The 19,873-nt window shown below is 37.4% G+C and overlaps 1 protein-coding gene across 1 annotated transcript in view; it reads left to right on the top strand.

Annotated features, from left to right (window-relative positions):
- The window catches only part of LOC106964137 (neuropilin-1a-like), an 89,958-nt gene that overhangs the window by 40,951 nt on the left and 29,134 nt on the right, over positions 1-19,873 (top strand). The window contains exons 3-5 of the mRNA XM_015059431.1: positions 3,750-3,934; positions 14,751-14,978; positions 18,526-18,696. Coding sequence (XP_014914917.1) covers positions 3,750-3,934; positions 14,751-14,978; positions 18,526-18,696 — 584 coding nt within the window. The remainder of the gene's footprint in view (positions 1-3,749; positions 3,935-14,750; positions 14,979-18,525; positions 18,697-19,873) is intronic.

The raw sequence follows: 19,873 nt of genomic DNA, 5'->3' as shown, positions 1-19,873 counted from the left end.
CTTATAGATTAATAAAGTTTAAATTCTAATGAATATTTAACACTGAACCTGGAAGACATTTTAAATATCCAAAATAAATGAATAATAAAACACAAATAATTAATTATGAAGTCTTGTATTTGCTAGTTAATAATTATTGCATTAATTCAGCATAAATGCTGCATTATTTTTCCATCTGATTTTAGATGACCATGAGTTCTGTGGCAGAAAAGTTTATTATCAGAGCACATGTTATGAGTTTATTACCAGATAATATTTTTCAGCACAATGCCCCCTTTTGATTATAAGACTATATTAAATATTTTATAATAACCAAGCAGTGTTTGTTTCCTTTGGTCTTTTTCTTGTCAGAAATTTTCCAGTTTCCTGCCTGAGGAACCCAGAAATTACATAAAAAAGATTTAATAACAGAAAACAAAGGTTATAATGAAAAATTTAAGATTAAAACTCCCCTCCAGTACCTCGAAAAACACTGAAGTAACCGTTTTACTCACCTCAGAATGCACAATGCTAGAAACTGAAAGCGAAGCTGACAGAATTATTTGGTTTTAGAGCATAAAAAATCTCCTTCTCAGATGGTGAGTTGATACTTCCAATTAAATAAAAATAGATAAATAAAAACAAAACAAATAAAAACTAACTGTAAACTGTGATCCCAGTATACATACACTGTTAGACCCATGTCACATGTTTTTTTTTTTTTTTTTTACCACAACTAGCTAATGTTTTTCTAGTGGAATTGGAAAGAAAATACTTGCTCTTTTCACACCATTTTGGTATAAAATGAAGAATATGTTTTTTCTGAGAGTAGCTCAAGTTTTTGTGTAACATAAAAATAATAAATTGACTGGTTCCAGATTTGGTGTTTCCTCATAAATTGGTCTCATTAGTCATAGATTCCTTTAATTCTCCAGACTTTTACCCAAAAGCCTGAGACCTTCAAGCTGAGGAAATATTTTGATATTCTACCCTGCTTCTTGTCGAAGAGGTTAAAGGTCAAACTCGGTCTTAAAAGGCTGATCCCAAAGCTGCCGTGGATTCTCAGCAAAGCGTGAAGTCTTAGTTCTGAAGCAGCTTCTGCTGTTACACATTTCAGCTTTTATTTCTGCTTTTTTTTTAATAAATCAGTGAACTCTTGGTTTGTTTTGTACCATTTTGAAGAATTTCACCTTTATTATTATTTACAATTTGTAGCTCTAATGTAACATGGAGATCAATATCAGCAAACCTTGTTATTATGTCTGTTGTCTGTTAATATGTTTGTATAATTAATGTTGAAGGAAATCATTCTGACAGTTTTATTGGTTTTAAATATTTTTCTTTAAACAGTCAACATTTTTGTTTTACGTTACTACATATGCAGCTTTGGGATCAGCCTTTCCTCCAATCTTGAAGGAATTATATTTAGACAGAGATTATGATTTAAACTCATGGAAATTAATAATTTATTCAGTAATCTGAGGTAAAATGTCAGAGTGTTCACTGGATATATTCTGGTCTGTTGTTACTTTATGGATTTATAGCTTTATCAATGGTAATCTTGATTTTTTTTCTGTTTTTTTAGCAGTTTGATAACATTATCTGATCATCTGGAATCCAGTTATTGGTACCACTTTAGCGTAATGCAGCCAGTCTGGGTCACAGATGCCGCTGGACATCACGTTGCTCCTAATGTGTTTTCTTTTCAGCCTGACACTAATTAGCCATTAGCTTTGGGATTATTAGCTATGAACTTTATTATGTCTACCTGTTAGCTTGACTGTCATTTACAATTACTTTAATTATGGCTGTTAGCATGACTCTAATTAGCTAAGTATGGTAAGCTCTTTGCTTTACCTTGATGGACTTTTAGCTGATTCTGATTAGTGTGGCTAGAATTAGCGTTTAGCTTCCCTCTGTTTTAGCAAAATGCATCTAATATGTGTTACAGGTACCAGAGGGATCAACACTACTTCTGATGTTTGTTGTTCTTTAGCTACAAACCAATAACTGTTGTCTTAACTATGATTGGATGCTATCCAGCCAAGCAGTGGTTAGCTTAGTGATGATAAACTGTTACCTCAATACTGATTAGATGCTAGCTTGACTAGGTAGCTGCTAGTATTTTCTACCTAGAGATTTGCTTGATTAAAAGCTGGACTGACTATGATTAATTGTTAGTTAATTGCTACCTAGCTTGTTTAGCATTTAGCTTAAGTAAGATGGACTTAGCTTGAAGCTGAATAACTGATAACTTTATGCTGAAAAGCTGAGTGTGACATTAATTGTCGAATTAGTTTTTAGCTTTATTGTGATTAGCTGTCATTTTAATTCCGATCAGCTGTTAGCATCAATAGCAGTTTTTTCTTTAGCTCTGATTAGCTGTTAGCCTCACTCTTATTGCTCTTAGTTTGATTAATTGGCAATTACCTTGACTTTCAGTAGTGGTTACCTGGTTACACTGATTAATAAGAACTAGCTGTTAGCTTGACCGGTGTTAGCTTTTACCATGATAGTGGTTAGCCTTTTGTGAAAGTTTTCCTCTTGAACTGAAAACTGATACTGCTTTAGTTAATTTTTATCAGAAATTTTTCAGAGATCAAGAAACTTGACAATACTTTTAACTTTTTATTTTAAGAAACATCTTTCAAAGCCCATGGCTACCAAACATACAGTCCCTGCATTTTTCTAGTATTTACTTTTGGGATATATATTCTGACATTTCTTTGAGGTTTTAAAATCATATTTTAGGTGATTAAATCTTGTAAAAACACATTTACAACATTTACAACGACAACAAATAAGGCTATAATATTAGCTTATGTCCAGGTATTGCGTTGAATTTCCTTTAAACGTGAGATACATGCTGAAAAAGAAACGGCATTGTTGGTAAAGGTGGTGGTAGGTCCACTCACAGACAGCAAAGACAGATAAAACTTCAAGGTGGGGATAATTTTCTTCACATTGCTGATATCGCTGCCTTGTTCTTCCTTCCTCGCTTTGAGAAAGAGAAACTTCATGTTCTCTCTCTCATCCCCTCCAACTCTGTTTATACTGTTATCTTTCTAATATGCTTTTCATTTACTCACTTGAACAAGAGCTGATATTTTCTTATCGGTGTATGTGGAGCAGAGACATACACACACACAGCCAATTGTTTTTCTTTTATCTGTGAACGGGGTGGATATATAAAAGAAACTACTTTGCTTAATGATAGTTTTAAGTTTTTATTTTACAAGGGAAGACACGGTTTTCTTTTTTTTACCATTGGTGCAGAGCTGGACAATAAATAAATACCAGTATGTATCGTGACAGACACTAGCCGCTCAACCTCTCACAGCTTTTAAGCTAAGCTGGTGGCATTAACTCACTCGGTCTCTGGTTACCTAGCAACAGCCTGCTGAGTAACTGCTGGTTACCTAGCAACGACTTGTTGGGAAAGTTCCGGAGCAGCAGTTTTATGTTTTTCCACCGGGCCTCAAAGCTGCTTAAAAAAACAGCAGCCTGAAGTGAAAACTGTGGATAAAACAAGAATTATTTCAGTTATTTAAGACAAAAAGCAATGAATATCTGTCGATACCAACTGATATGAAATCCTTTTATTATTATATATTTTTCAGCCATTTTGTCCAAGTCTTTATGTTAAAATGTGTCTTCAACATATTTTGAAAACCTGATCAGTATTGATCGATGTCTGTGTTCTTCTGGAGGTGTGAAATGTTTCGTATCATGTCTGTATTTTAATTGAAATATCTTTTTTCCCCCTATAGGTATGACTATCTGGAAGTCTATAACGGCGGCGCAGACGAGTCTTCGTCCATGGTGGGGAAGTTTTGCGGGAAAATCGCGCCGTCGCCGATCATCTCCAGCGGCGACCAGCTCCTCATCAAGTTCGTCTCCGACTATGAAACCCACGGAGCGGGATTCTCAGTTCGATACGAGGTCTTCAAGACAGGTAGCTTAGTTTTTATTATGTCACCTTTGGATTCCTGTTATGTAGATAAATAACCTTAAAACAGTGGCAATCTCTCCTAAAGGCAGCAGAAGATAATTAACACAAAACATTTCCTATTTTTTGTTGTGAATTTTAAGTTTTAGTTGTAATTTCTAACACTTATATTTAGATAAATACAGCAGCAAAAAGGCCAGATGGAAAAGAAATACCCCTATTTGTGTCTCAAAGTTTTGATTTCAGTGATTTCTGTGAATATCTTTCAGTAAGATGCTCTAATTTTCCAATATTAGGTCTCAGATGCATTTTTACTGGCATCAGTTGTAGCTTCATCTGTAAAACATTGGTTCCCTTTGCTTTATTGTTCGCCCAAGCCTTCATTCAGACTGCATTATTTACTATTCACAGCTTTATGTCAGTGACAGCTCAGACTATAGCGTCCCATCCAGACCGTGATTGAAATGAAAACATTCTCATGATGGATAAAAGCAGCTCAAAATATTGCTTTTGTTCACATCTAGATTAAATCCCCCAACTGAAACGAGACCCTTTCCCTCTCTATGTAATTTATTCACTGTTGTTTATCATAAACCTATACAAACAGACTCAAATATTGGGTTAAGTGTCACTTGGCAAGTCGTACCTCAATCATAGATGTTTTGTTTGTCATTTCCAAGCTTCTGGCATGAATCTTGATGGTTTCCTGGTACAGATCCAGTGTTTCAGCATAATAATCACATTTTCACCAGTGCTGAGGTCTGGACTTTGGGAAGTGGCTGCTTTTTCCAATGTTTGGATCCATGTTCGTGATCAGTGAACTGCTGAAACGTCAACCAGTGCTCTCGTTTGGCCCAGCTGTCAATCTGACAGGAAGTTGAAGGTTTAATCCACCAGTCCCAGTGGTTTTGAGACCGCCATGTTTTAACTTGTCTTAAACATGACTACAGTGTTGTTTGGTGTGAATGGCTCACCTTTACTCCACAGTTTCCATCCAATTATCAGGATAACTTTGAAATGAATGAATGAATTAGTGTGTTTCCATCTGCTGGACAGAAAACTGTTGATTTAAACTGATTATTAACTCTATTTTATCAAACTAAGGGAGATTTTTTGAAGATGATTAGACGTTAATGATCTCTAAAGCAGCAAAGCCGATATCAGTTGCCATTTGAAATGGGGAACTTCTGGTTCTGTTTTTACCAATGTGAGAAAGCGTGGTTTATAAATATCCTTGTGTTTGACGTCCTTGGAGCCTCTGGTACACTGACCTCTGTACCGCCAGCTAAACAGCCGACGTCCCGGTGGACCGGGACGCATCAGGATAGACCTACATAAACACTTCCAGCACTGGGAGGAACCACGATCCTCTGTCCTACATTTGTATTTCCTCTTCCCTCCTGGCTTTATTTGAGCCTCCGCTAACAGAGAATCTCCTGTGGCCACTTAATTTTTTCACTCCGATGGGGAGGCTGGACATAAATCAGATGAAAACTTGCATGAGAGTCCTCCTCATTTTAATAATGTTAGCTCCCCAGAGAGCAACAAGCGTTCATGTGTCTCCCACAAATAACAATCCCCTGCGAACGCAGGTTACAGATTGCTGTGATAAACAGATAGGCAGGTCCTCCTCTGTTCCTGTGAGGGTATTTTGGGAGTCGCGGCTCATTATGCTTTACTGTTCTGTGAACTGAAAACAAATTTCTGCACAGCACAGTTTGGACTGATGGAGGTCAGGATGACATTAGAAAGTCTGGGTTACAGTTCTGCAAAGGCAGATTTGTAAGGAAGCGTTCATATGCAAGGCCTGTTAGCATTAGCTTCAATCAACGACTGGAGACAAATTTAGATATTTGATGCCTGAATTAGAGACATACTAATAACTTATAAAGGTGACCTATTAGGCTTCCCTGAACAGGTCATTACATTTTTTGTTTTGCACAAAATCATTCCCAGATAATGAGATTTCAGTCTGCTCAGTTCAGAATGAGCTGTTTTAGGGCATCTGTCACTTTAAACCCAAAGAAGCTGCTGCTGGCCACAAACCCAACTCAACCTTTACACTCACACGTGAAACTTTCTGCAAACAGATGCACAATTATACAACTGTACATCTTTGAAAAGCATTAATAGAGCCTCCTTCACAATGAACAAGAATGCAGCAAGTGGTTTCTGGATGGTAATTAAAAAACGAAACATTTGTCTCTTCCAGCAGCCATTATACAGCGCAGCGGTAAAACCAGCTGACCAAACATGTTGGAGCTCTGCTTGGTTTGCTAGGCAACAGGCTCTGCTTGACTGGGGTTGCGACGTTACACTTGGAAAGTTTTTAAAACGGCTCATTTTCCAGACACCAAAAAATATTAACTGTTTTGAAACAAGCTCCTATATTTGGCTGGAAAGTTACTTGCAAGTTATTTTTTTCTTATTTCAAGTGTATTTCCACTAGAAACTAGAACTAAAAATATTTGGTAGGATTTTGTGTTTTTGCAGTGTGGCCCTGATACATACTGGTCGCTATGGTAACCACCAACTGAAAACCGCAACGTAACTTAACTTATGGAGCAATAAAAGTGAGGAGAAAATAACTTGTATGAGAGACGAAATGTATTTGAAGAATAAACAAACCAGTTTTGAGAAACCGAACACTTATAATGATTAGGACTGAACGTATCGCAATAAAAGCGTTTCATAGCAGTCGATATTGATAAATATTGATTAGTTTATTGAAATCCTGCCAAACTGGTGGCTTGACATTTTCTGATTTATCCACAGTTTTCACTCCTCACTGTTGTTTTTAAGCAGTTATGAGGCACGGTGGGGAAACCTTAAACTGCTGCAGCGCCAGTTACTCAACAGGTTGTTGCTAGGCAACCAAAGTTGGGGCGGAACTTGAAACTAGGTTGTTGCTAGGTAACCAAAGAGTGAGTGAGTTAGTTGATGCTACCAACCTAGTTTAGCCCACTGCTAAGAGATTGAGCGGCTAAAGCCTTTCTTCTGCCTACATCTCCCAGAATTCACTGCGGCTCAGTGAAGGTTCTCTACATTGAATATTGAATTTTCTATCAGATGTGTCATTTATGTCTGTCGCGATACATATTGTTATTGATTTATTGTCCATCTGTAGGATTTATTTATGCCAGCACCCCCTGAACGCAGAGTATCCAGCTCTGTTTCCCGCCTGGTGCTTTTGTTTCTGTTTGTCGGCCTTTCTGTGTCCCTTTGTGTCTGAGTAACAGACAGGTGTGTGGGACCTCGGGCTCATTTAGCTAATGGGCTGTTTGTCCTTGGAGGCAGCAGGGGTGACCTGCAGATGAGACGGATGCTGTGGCATCGAGAATAGGCTCTGAAACTGGGACAGAAGTGTGTGTGTGTTGGCCTCAATATGGGTCCTCCACCTCCTAACAAGTTAAAAACAGCACTTGTTCTCACTCAGGTAATCCCCCTGCCATGCTGCTGCCTTTTCTTCTCGCCACATTTAAAATCCATTACAGCCGGAGCAGCAAACTGTAACCGGCTGCTAAATGGAGCCGCTGCTCTGCTTAGAAATAGGCTTTAAATTCAGCCGCCAGCTTTCTCTCTCTGTGGCTTTGTGACTCTCGGTCTGATTTGTCTTTTGATCTGGGATATTATTCTTAACAGCAAACCCAGTGGTGCCACTTGGACCCATCAAAACATTACTGAAAAAACATGAATTTAGTTCATTTATGCCTGTTTAACCTACATATGGAGACATATTTTGGCCGAGTTCCTGTTTCATTTTGGTAATTTGATTTGTTTCTGACTAAAATTTGTTTGGTTTTGGATGTTTAAAACAAAATATATATATATATATTTATATAGTTCTTATATGCAACCAAAGCATTAGCAGTTTTAGTAAATTTAACTGTTTCAAAATCAAAATTTTCAATCCAATTGAATTCAAAAAGTTGTCCTTTTTTAAAGCTAGTTAGTCAAATAATGCAAAATTCTGACTGAAATCTAATTATAAAAGTCAAAATAAAGGTGAAATATATCAGTTTCACCTCCTTTATTCAGATTCAAACCTTTAAAGTGTCAAATTCAGTCCAAATTATTTTAATTCAGTCCAACATATTATAGTTTAAATCCAACTCATTATACTGAGAACCAAATGAAGTATTTCTTGTGTAAATGGATCCAAAGCATCTAATTAGTTTCATAACAAATTAGTTTTATTTCAGGGTAATTAATGTGGAATCCAAAATATTTAAATTAGGAGCCCAAAATTATTTTCCAATTTAATACAAATCATATTTATTCCACTTTTTTCTACTTTTAGATTCAGTTGTGTAATTTTATTCAGTTATAGGAAGAACAAATGTTTCTAAAGAATCTATTTTTGCAGTTCATTCAGATTTTAACCCTAGAAGTTGAATAAAGTAAATTAGTGTTTTATTATTGATCTGAAAAACTTAATTTAGGGGAAGTTAAATTAAAAGTTTTCAAAGTGCTAAGCTAAAAGTTAGGGTTATAGTACATTTGCTGAATTGTCCATCACTAAATATAAATATAAATTAGTGAAATTAGCAGTCAGTTTAATGGATTTCAGGGAAATTCTTCCATTTTAATTCAGTAAATCAAGTCCAGATTTTGAATTATTTGTCCAGAAAAAATATGTAACGTAAGTAACAAATTAGAGCACTTTTATTGTGAAATGCATTCATAAAAGATTTACTCCAGCTAAAATCTATAAATATTTATTTTAAGTCTTTTTTTAACCAAAAGATGTTTTAGACAAAAGAAAAAAAAGAATAACCTTTGGCAATAAATGAGTTGGTCATTATTTTAGGAAGCTTGCAGTATTTATTCATTTATTTGTTGCTTTTTTGCATTGAGGAGATGAAAATACTTCAGTTTGTTTAATAATCCTTCATAATGAAGTCATTGCGGCCGTGCTGAGCTGGTTTTTCAGAGTTCATACTGGGATGGTGGCGTTGCTTCACCATCAGAAAAAGCAAACCGCAGCAGGAGGAAGTTGCTCGGATAGTTGTGGATGCAGAAAACCGTTTCTTCCTGATTTATCTCCGGTTTCTAAGAACCAGAAGCAGAAGTGAATCGTGTTGCAATCTGTCCCCACCTTCCTCTCTGCATTTCTGTGCATTAGCTTGTGGCTTCAGCCCTCACCTCCCTCCTGTTATTACGACATGGAAACTCCTGAGCGCAGCCTGAGGCGCTGCGACGCTCGTCCAGACGACACGCTCCGCTGCGCCTGAAGATGCCGGCGGTAATGAGCGCTTCGCGGCACCACTGGGTTGCGTCGCTCCACCCTTCCTTCTGACCACAGCGAAGATTTCATTTATAAATGATAGCCAAGTGGGACATTTTTCCCCATCGTACTGGGACTATATTGGTCCCAGCTCTACATTTGATGTTGGTTTTTAACCAAAAACACATGTCTGTGTTTTTTGAGAGATTATTTTAAAGCCGTTGCTGATTGAATGGCGTCGTCTGGACCTGTCACGATAACAACATGTGTTGCGTGGTAAATAGAGATAAACAATAATATTGTTGCTTTGAGACCATTTTCAATGAATACACAGCTGCAAAACGCCACAAGAACCGTGAGAATAAATACAATTTGATGTGATTAATATAAAATATTACATATTTTCTTATAATCAAAATAAAAGATGGTGATGAACATTTTTATTATCTGGTGATAAAGTCACAATATATGATCTGATAATTTATTAATATTATATAAGCATCTGTATTTTGTTTAAAAGTTGCAAGTTCTGTAAAGCTTACATACTGTGGCTTTAACGCGGTCTTCACTGTAAAAACACATAATCTTACCGCGTATGTCTGGTCTGGTTTCTAGTTCAGATATCTCAGTACCAGTGACATGCGGTCAGGGGAGGCAGGTCATCATGGAAAAATAATAATAAAACCATTTATATTGCTATTTTCACCCTGTGGTTTGTACTATAAAGTATCTATTTTTTACTTAGCTTAACCAATTCTGATGATTTTTTCTTAAAAATCGCTGGATTTTCGCATTTTCCCATTAAAATGCTCAGAAGCGAAGCCGGTGAGGCAGCAGCGAGCTGAGCCTCACCTGGGATTGCGCAACCTCTCACTAACTGCACTGGCTGCCGTTCTATGACATCATGTTCTTCCTGTCTGTACGCCGGTAATAAAATGGCTAAAAAACATTTAATATTTGGACTGATTTTCCATAATTTAGCTTATGTATATAATGTACAGTGTTTTTTTTTTGTTTTTTTTGTCACCAGCTGTGTGTATCGTGTTTTGTGTGCGGAGGAGCGATCAGAAACGGCAGAAAACAGACTCCAGGGGAGGCAGGCAGTTCTCTTGCCTCATGGCAGGGGGCGCTCATTATCCCAGACATTGTGACTGCACAACTGCAGAGTAAGACACAGTGAGCTAGCCATGGAGCTAGCCATACACAGTAAATAAGTAAAGTACAGCGATATATTTGTTTTCTCCTCTATTCCGACGTCAACATGAAAGACTACATTTCTACACTTAAACAGTTTTCTAAAGTGGATTTTCATTTGAAGCAGGAGATAATAACTAAAGGAAGACCAACACCAGAGCTGAAAGTTTTGCTTCGAAAGTTTGACGATTCTCAAACGGAGTAGAAAAGACATGCCGATGATAGAACTGGCTTTGAATGAACGGATATTTTTGTGCAGAATTAGCGGTGCATGGATTTCATTGATACATAAAGGTAAGACAGCAATAAGATGTTTTTTTTTATGAAATATGCGTTTTGTGGGCAGTTTGTATGTCTAAATAATTCAGTAAAGTAGAAGCGGCAGCTAATCTACCACAGCAATTATTTATTAATTAAACATTAAGCCTAAAACGTACTACAACAACAGACTGAATGTTCTGTTCTGTGTGCAAAATTTTTGAATGTTTTATGGTGTTAAATCCTAAAACATGAAGTGGCATTGTTGTCAGTTGCTATGGCAACGAATCTGCGTAGCTTAACGAATACAGATAACTTTGCTGTGGATCATAGCACGAAATCAATATCTACATTTCTAAGTTTCACTGAGTTAACGCAGCTATGGATGACATGTAAATGATTAGTCTTTTTGCCCTCCAGCGTTGTATGCTTGCGCGAAATTTCCGTACAATAATATGCATGGTGTCTAAGTCATAAGTCAGTGCCTCACCAGCAGTGAACCTCACCGCACGTCACTGCTAGGTACACTTGGAATACGACAGAACCAACTTACAAGTAGTTTATCAGCAACATATAAGAGCCTGTTTTAAGTCAATAATTAATTAATACTGATTGAAAAGTACTAGTTCTGCTGGCAGATTATTTCAGTTATAACAAGACATTTTCCGTGTTCGTCTGCCAGCGGAACTAGAACTTGGTTGCTAGGTAACGGCCTGGGTTTGGCTTGCGTTGCTAGGCAACGGTGCAGTGCCAGTTGATTGCAAAATAAGTGGACCTAGTACTTTCTCACCAATATTAATGAATTATTTACTTAAAACAAGCTGCTATAAGTTGCTGGAAAATTACATGAGAGTTTTTAAAAGCTACTGTTTTTAAAAGCTTTAAATTCTTATATAACATTTCTTTGCTTTTTGTGTAAAATTGATCTTTTAAAACATTTGTATTGGCAAATCTGCTCTGATTTTCCCTCCTTTCTCGGCCCCAGCTGCGTGTTTCTCAGACTCTCTCTCCGAATCGAAACATGCTTCACCTCCCGTCCCTCCTCATCATTTATCATGTCACCCCTTAATGACGCCACCTGTGTCAACAGCAAGGGGTCCTCAGCTGTGTGTGTGTGCGTGCGTGCGTGTGTGTGTGTGTGTGTGTGCGTGTGCGTGTGCGTGTGCGTGCGTCTCGCTTCGTGTCACATCTGGACCCGCCAACATGAGAAACGCTCCTCTTCCTCCTCCAACACGGTAACTTTCACACGCGCAGCCTCTGCCTCGGAGCGATGCTTCGCCCTCAAACGCGCCTCGTGTCGACGCCGTTTCCCCAACATCGCTCTCCGTCGTGACATCGCTCACGCTGAGGTGCGAGCCGCCGGCCGATGACGGATGAGAGGCGACGCAGGCTTCTAGGAAAAAAAAAAAGAAAGATGGCAGCTGCCTCTGTTTGCATGATGTTATTTCATGATGTGAGTTTATGATCAAAACAGCTAATTTGTATAAACACAGGATTGTTAGCAGTTGAATACTGAATGCTGAAAGTAAAAGTCCAGAGACTCCAGAGAAAATTTATTGAAATTTTCAGTAAAAAAAATAAAAAGACGAATAATTTGTGTCCTACTTTACAATTTCCTCCATAAGTAATTTGTGAATGACAGTGGGGGGCCACATAAAATCAGTCCACGGGCCACAAATGGCCCACGGGCCGCACTTTGAACACCCCTAGTCTAGGATCTATTGAATCATATAATCCTGCAGCATCTCTGCAATATGACCTGATCTGACTCTTCATGTTGACTTTCTGATTCACGAGTTTTTCTAAATATAAGATAAATTTAGTTTCTCGAACTGTTTGGTGGAGAATTTAGCAGATAAAAATCAGTTTCTCTGCAGGAGCTGATTTATTTTTACCTGTTTTTAAACATGTAACAGAACAAAGAGTCTCTGTTCTGCACCTTTCGGGTTTCTTTTCTTTGATTCTCAGTTTATTCCTTTCAAAGTTCAGAGTTTTTGAAAATTTTAACAGATCAAGCTAAAGATACTTTCCAGACATCTGAGGGCAGATGAGTGATCCTTCTTCTCTGGGTGAAATCAAAAGCAGACCTTTCTTACTTTGATTATCCTCCATGTCTTACATGTTTTACATGTTTCTGTTTGTCTTTTCTATCATCTAGTGACTTAAATTTGTAGCTTTAATGAATTTTAAATGTCTTCGTGACTCTTTGTGTATCACAGAACAAACAGGAGCTATTTTAGTGGCCAGCCAAGCTAAAAACAGCCATGAAACGACTCTGAACCATTTCTTTTTCTTCAGAGAGTTGAATAAAAGCGTGAATGGACACGCGGTGATAAAACACAGCTGCCCGTCTGCAGATTTACTGAAAGTCATTTGGGCGAGCCGCAGATCTGTTGGGAAAACTGTTAAATATCCAGACCTGGCCAACAGGAAGGAGGTTGTTAGTTTGGAGGAATAAAACCACGACTTTCAAGCAAAAACTTGTGTTTTAAAACAGAATCAGATAGAAAAAAGGCGTTCTTCAACAAAATCTGAATCTTTAGTGTTATTTTTTTAAAGAATAAATGTGATATATATTGAGATTTGGCTTTTCCGTGGAGAGAAATGAACAATATTCACTGAAAACGGTTAAAAATTTACAAGATTTAGAAAACCAAAGTTTACATGTTGCTGATATTTACAGGTATTTAACCAATCATTTCTCTCAGTAGATAACAAAACAATTTTGAATGTTTTTCTGTCTTATTTCTAATATTTCTGTTAACAAATAAAGCATTTATTGATTTTTTTAATAGATTAATAAAATTTCCATGCGCATTCTTATAAATGTATTTATTTCATATATTTATTTTACATTTAGTCATATTTAAATTACTTAAAGCACCACACCTATGTATATATTTTTAAATAAGGTTTATATTGCTTATGGTTATGTTTGTATTTACTAATATTTAACACTTTGGATGCTTGTCTGCAAATAAGTAATTTCAATAAAGTATTTTCCATTCTGTTTAATAATTAAATAATTAAATTCTGGTTATAAGATTCTGTGTTTTTGCAGAATAATGTAATAAAACCAAAAAGAAACGCAGAATACTGGATTCCTGACAGAAATCTGATGCTAAGAATATAATCTAATTGTTTGTCCTGGTAGAAAACAACATGTGAAACGGATTTTGTGAGTAAATAATTACATGGATTTCTGTGTCTGTGTGTTTGTCTGTTTTCGAGTTTTTGTCTCATTGCTTCATGTTGACTCTTTCAAATTGCCTGAAACCGCCAGTAAATACGAGCCGAACTCGGCACAAGCTAATGTCTAATTAAATCTAAGAAAATCTGTTTTACTGCAGCAACAAAATGTTTCACAGAAAATAAAAACAATTATAAATAAACAAAAGAAGCCTCTGATACATGTGTTTATGTATTTAGGTTTGGGGAAAAAATCTGAAATAGAGCAGCTTTTTAAGTAAATAAAATTAAGATCAGAGTCTAGTTGAGATATCACCATTTTCATTTCTGTTGAACATCTTCAAAATGGGAAAGACAAGGAAACAACTCCTAATTTAGATGTTATAATCGAGGCACATACTTTCACATAAAAATAAAATTAAGAATAACATTCTGCTCAGCAGGGCCAAAATTTCTACAGAAAATGTGTGAAGTTGGCAAAAATATTGAACTCCAGTTCAAAGAAATGTGCAAAATATGCATTTTCTTAATGCAAGAAGTGAAAACAAAAACTGTGGAAATGGCAGAAATGTCCCTTACCAGCAGAAATGTTATTTCAAATGAGTAAAAACTGAAAACACAAGCAATTTGCTGAGAGCAATGATGATTATATTTTATTTAAGAGTTTTAGCAGCTGCTGGGAGGAAGAATCTATGATTACGCTCTTTTGTGCACCTGGGATGTACTGATGTACTCTGATTGGTTGTTTCTAGTGAGTTTCCAGCTAGTTTCCCAGATTAACTTTTCATATTTTATTCAACAAACATGTAAAAATATATATATATTTTGTAAAAGTTGCATACTGCAGTTTTCATGAAAGTTTTCAAATTGTGAATTGGAAACACGAATCCACTGAACTGGTTTTACTTCTGAATGCTTCAGCTTTGGTTCTGACTCCAGGTCTGTCGCCTTCAGGTCCAGAATGCTCCAGGAACTTCACGGCTCCCAGCGGCGTCATCGAGACGCCGGGTTTTCCCGAGAAATACCCCAACAACCTGGAGTGCACCTTCATGATATTTGCCCCCAAGATGGCGGAGATCACGGTGGAGTTCTACAGCTTCAACATGGAGCCCGACACCACGCCGCCGGCCGGCGCCGTCTGCCGCTACGACTGGCTGGAGGTTTGGGACGGCTTCCCCGCCGGTGAGGAACCAGAACCACACGCTTAATGAGAATCAGAGAGTTTAAACTACAAACATACATTAGATGACATTATTCATTTTGAACTGCAAGATTATTGATCTAATTCTCTTTTCCAAAATTTTATTTTTGAAAAGTGAATTTTCGAAAATCGAAAATTCGCTTTTCATGTTTTATGTTCAAATGTTGAATAAGAAACATGAAAAGACTAGTTCACCTTTGATGTGAATTTAATGCAAAGATCTCAAAATTTAATGGCGATAATGTAAAAATTAAACTAGTTCCCCAATAAATTTAACTGCAAATTTTTACGATTTGAAGAGAGAACATTTATTTTTTAATGAGTTCACTTTGAATATGAATTTTGAGCAATGTTTTCAATAAATATTGAGTTTGTAGTTTATTTGCAGTCCTCTGCATGACTTTGTTAAATAAAGACAATTGGACATATTTGGCACTAATGGCAAAAGGTTTGGGCAGCCCTGTTCAAGGCAAATGGACTGAAGTTTAATTAAATGGGCCTAAATAGGAGCTGCTACTCAGTGGAGCTGATACAATGAGTAATAAACAGAATCATCCAGCAGGTAATGATCGTTCTGTTTGAGTCCAAACCAATTCTTCTTTCCACAAATGGCATCTGGATGCACTGACAGCGGAGGGGAGACTCCCACGCAGTTCGCTCATTGTTCCTTCACCAACCGCGTTTGGAAAACCGGCACATGAATGACGGAGACGCAACCTGTTCACACTCCCTCTCCTCCAGCTTGGACGGCTCGTCTCTGCCTCCATTGTTGCCTAATTAGCCGTACGGCGCGCCGATAATCGCCAGAGCTGTAAACCTGGGCCGGGCGCCTGGCCCGCGGTGCCCAGAGAGCCTTTTCTCCCCGATAACTGGCTCGGGAACCTGAGGGACTGGCTCAGGTACACAGAAACTGACACGCACTTTAAAGCGGCGCCAGCCTGCCAGGACTCTTCCTGTCAAACGGTCCGTGTTGGTGCGTGTGTCGGCACGCGCTCAGGTGCATCTGTGCTCAAGAGCGTTTGTGGGTTTGATTGAGCCAAACATGTTTGTCAGGGAAGATAAGGGAGCGTCTCTGCAGGAGGGTTCACTCCGACATGCATTGATCTCATTTCCTTTCAACTTGCTCCCTTTAATTAAAATTCAGTCAACTTAATCAGACTTACAGACATCTGCAGCTTCCCAGGTTTTCTTTAGATCAGTCAAGTTTATTTCTGTGGCACATTTCAGCACTGAGGCAGTTCAAAGAGCTTTACATCATGAAAACATAAAACATCATTACAATTTGTGAAATTCACATTAAATAAGGCTTAATGCTCCATTTATTATGAATCAAAAGCAACTCTAAAAACATGGATCTAGCCTTGATTTAAAGGATGTGTCAAACTCGAGGCCCCTGGGCCTAATCCGGCCCGCCGTAGATTTTTATGTGGCCCTTTAGACTCCAAATTACATCAGTTAGTCCCTCCAGTTTTTCACAAATCTGCAAATCCACACAAAATCAACAAATCTAAATGCAACAAATTGTCACCTAGTAACCCCAGCTAAGCTAAGCCCCGTTACCTAGCAACCTCGGCCATGCCCAGCCCCGTTACCTAGCAACCTCAGCCATGCCCAGCCGGGTTACCTAGCAACCCAAGTGAAATTTCAGAGTTTGGTTGGCTAGTTTTACGCTCTGATCTGTACAATGGCTGACAGCTGTTCTGTCGTTGGCTTTCCATTCAGAAATATAATAATATAAAACAGATATCTACACAGATACAGTTTATTTGAACTGTAGTTCATCATCAGGTTTTTACGCTCCCTTACTATTACAAAAAACGCTCAGATTTAGTTTCTTCTTCTATCCAGTTTTCGTGAGGCTCCACGTTGCCCGTAGGATTTTTTTTTTTTCTCCTCCTTATTTTAGGTGTGATTTCATCAGCCGACGGCTTTGGAGTAAAAACCATTTCACACGTCCTGCGATAAGGATGAAATGGCTCCAAACGTAATCCGTCACAGATCGCCGACTACCTGCTTCAGACTGTAACTGATAAACGTAATCCATCAGATTACTGCAGCTCAGCATTCCTGTGCGAGTGCTTCATGTCTCTCTTTTTCTTAGCTTTTTACCTCTAAGCTGAATTAAAAGAATATATTTTTGTATCATGTAAGAGGAGATACTGTATCTCCACCAGGCAGCACCACAAGCTTCATTTTTGCGAGTTGGAGATAAGAAAAAAGCTAAAATGTGTGACCAGCTGGGGACTCTAAATGTCATTAGATATGAAACGGCATGTCTCTCTGTGCCTTTAATGAAAGAAGAAGAAATTTCTTTTAGATATTTATTTTCCCGACGGGTTAATTCCCTGAATAACAAATGCTCACATCAGTTCTCTGTGTTTATCTCGGTTTAAAATGATCCGCCTGGTGCACAGCAGAATTACTTTCACCAATTTACTTTGGTATTCATAAGAAGGACTGAATGCATTTGTTACTTCATGAAAAAGGTATTGATTTTTCACTTGGTACGCTTCCAGATAATTAATGACACTTAATTACCAGCTCACCATTTGTCAAAGAATTGCAATATGGAGAGAAATGTAAAAAAAAATGGCTGCAGTTCATTTAACAAGACAGTTCCAGAGTAGAAACATAAAGTTGATCATTTATAACAAAATTAATGCTACTTTGCAATCTTAAAATTGCTTTTTCTTTAATTAGTTTCAAAAGCTATATTTAATTTGAAGAAACATAAGAAATTATGAGGTAATCAAAGAGTGAAAATAGAGCAAAGACCAAAGTAAAGCTGAAATAAATTAATCAGAAAGACAATTTCTACATCAACAGTAGGAAATGTTCAACGGGGAGGTTAGTACGGTGGGCCAGAAGAGTCAACAAATGCAAAATAAAAAGACCACAATGCAACAGCAAAAACGTCACAAAGCCAAAATGGATCAACGAAATCCACAACTCAACAAAAAAACCACAACGCAACAGCAAAATCCACGACAAGAAGTCACAATACAACAACGAAATCCATAACAAAACAACAAAAATACACAAGGGAACAACAGTGATGGTACAAAAACAACAAAACAGACAAAGCAACAGTAAGAAACCACAAGGAAAAGTTTTGTTTAAACAGAATTCATGCTAAACTGGCCAGCGTTTGTTTTGTTGACCCTTCTGGGCGACCATATGTGAACAGGAATATTTAAAAATAGGTTTAAATGTTGACTGAAGCCATCATGCTAACCAAGATATTAGGGTTATAACTCTGACCTTATTATCTGCATTTTAATCTACAGACTTATCAATGACCTTACCATCATTTATATATGTAAAGAAATCTTATTGTTGATATTAGGGAGCAAAACAATACAGTTTCTGTTTTGAAACCTATTTCTATTTAATCTGTGACCAATCTTCCCCCCTTATGAATGGATCTAATGTCGGTGCCGTGTTTGCAGCCTTATGAAAATGTACGATGGCGTGAATAAGATGGAAACTGCTGATGAAGCTGACTGTCTCGTTCTTCCTCTTCCTCAGTGGGTCCTCACATCGGCAGGTACTGCGGCCACAAGTCGCCGGGTCGGATCATCTCCCACACGGGCATCCTGTCCATGACCATCACCACCGACAGCGCCATCGCCAAGGAGGGCTTCACGGCCAACTACACCATCCGAGAGAGGGAGCCTCCCGCTGGACACCAGGACGACGGTGAGACGCTAGCGCTTCCTACGGACGTTGTTAAAGATTGCTTCTTAAATACAACAGTAATCCTGGACTTTAGAAAGGGCTTTTATCTTAAAGATGTAAACAAAACTCTTAAATTTAGATATAAAAATTTGGGCTAATATCACTAAATATTATTGTTATAGATCGATTTATCTAGCTAGCTATCTGGCTATTTGTTTAGCTAGGTAATTAGCTTGGTATCTAGCAATCTTCCTGTCCATTTGTCTGTCTAGCCAGCTACCTAGCTAATTAGCTAACTATCTGTATGACTAGCTATTTTAGCTATTTATGTCACTGTCACCTATCTAGCTAGTTAGCAATATAGCTACCTGTCCTGCTAGCTAATTAGCTATCTATCTAGCATGTTGTCTGTCTATTTGTCTATCTAGCTATCTGTATGTCTGGCTAACTGACTATTTGTATAATCTATCTAGAAATAAACGGTCGTTAATATGAGCCCGGTCTTATTTATCGGACATAACCGATGTTTATCGCAGTATGTCGTGCATTACAAAATAATAATAATTATTAATAATTAATAATTTTAATAATCAAATAACTAATATTTAAACATAAATATGAAACTAAAGAACAGGTTACACTTGAACATTGTTCAAACATCACTGAATATTTTTTAACAATCTCTAAAATCTAAATTTCTGTGTGTCATATGAACTTTTTAGTTCTCATTATAGTAATATTTGGCGCAGGTCAGAGTCAATTTGTTCTTGGTAAATAAACACTTTGAGCCAGTGGAGCCTGCATGGTTGCATTAAGGATGTGTGATTTGTTTTGACTCACTGCTTTAACACCTCTGTTCCTGCAAGCTGACACATTTCGCAGCGCTGACTGAGCACGCAGTGAGATGTTACCTAGTATTTAAATCATTAATAAGTCATGCAACTCATTAATGGAATAAAAACAAAAGATATTTCTTCTGTTTAAAGTATTATAACATTTATATCTCAATAAAAACGTCACTGAATGTATTTTATATGATGACTGCAAGTCAGTTTCTGTTAATTACTAATAAAAGGGATTAGATTCCAGCAGATTAGATTCAGTTTATTGTTTCAAGAATTATTTATGGCCCTGAATCAGCTTTAGTTAGATAGATTGATATAAACTAGATTTACTGATCAGAAAATGTGTAAATAAA

This window comes from Poecilia latipinna, unplaced genomic scaffold, assembly GCF_001443285.1.
Source record: "Poecilia latipinna isolate Pla-1442-1.1 unplaced genomic scaffold, P_latipinna-1.0 Scaffold1628, whole genome shotgun sequence".
Classification (NCBI taxonomy): Eukaryota; Metazoa; Chordata; class Actinopteri; order Cyprinodontiformes; family Poeciliidae; genus Poecilia; species Poecilia latipinna.
The sequence above is the reverse complement of the archived record's forward strand: the minus strand, read 5'-3'. Positions and strand labels throughout refer to the sequence as shown.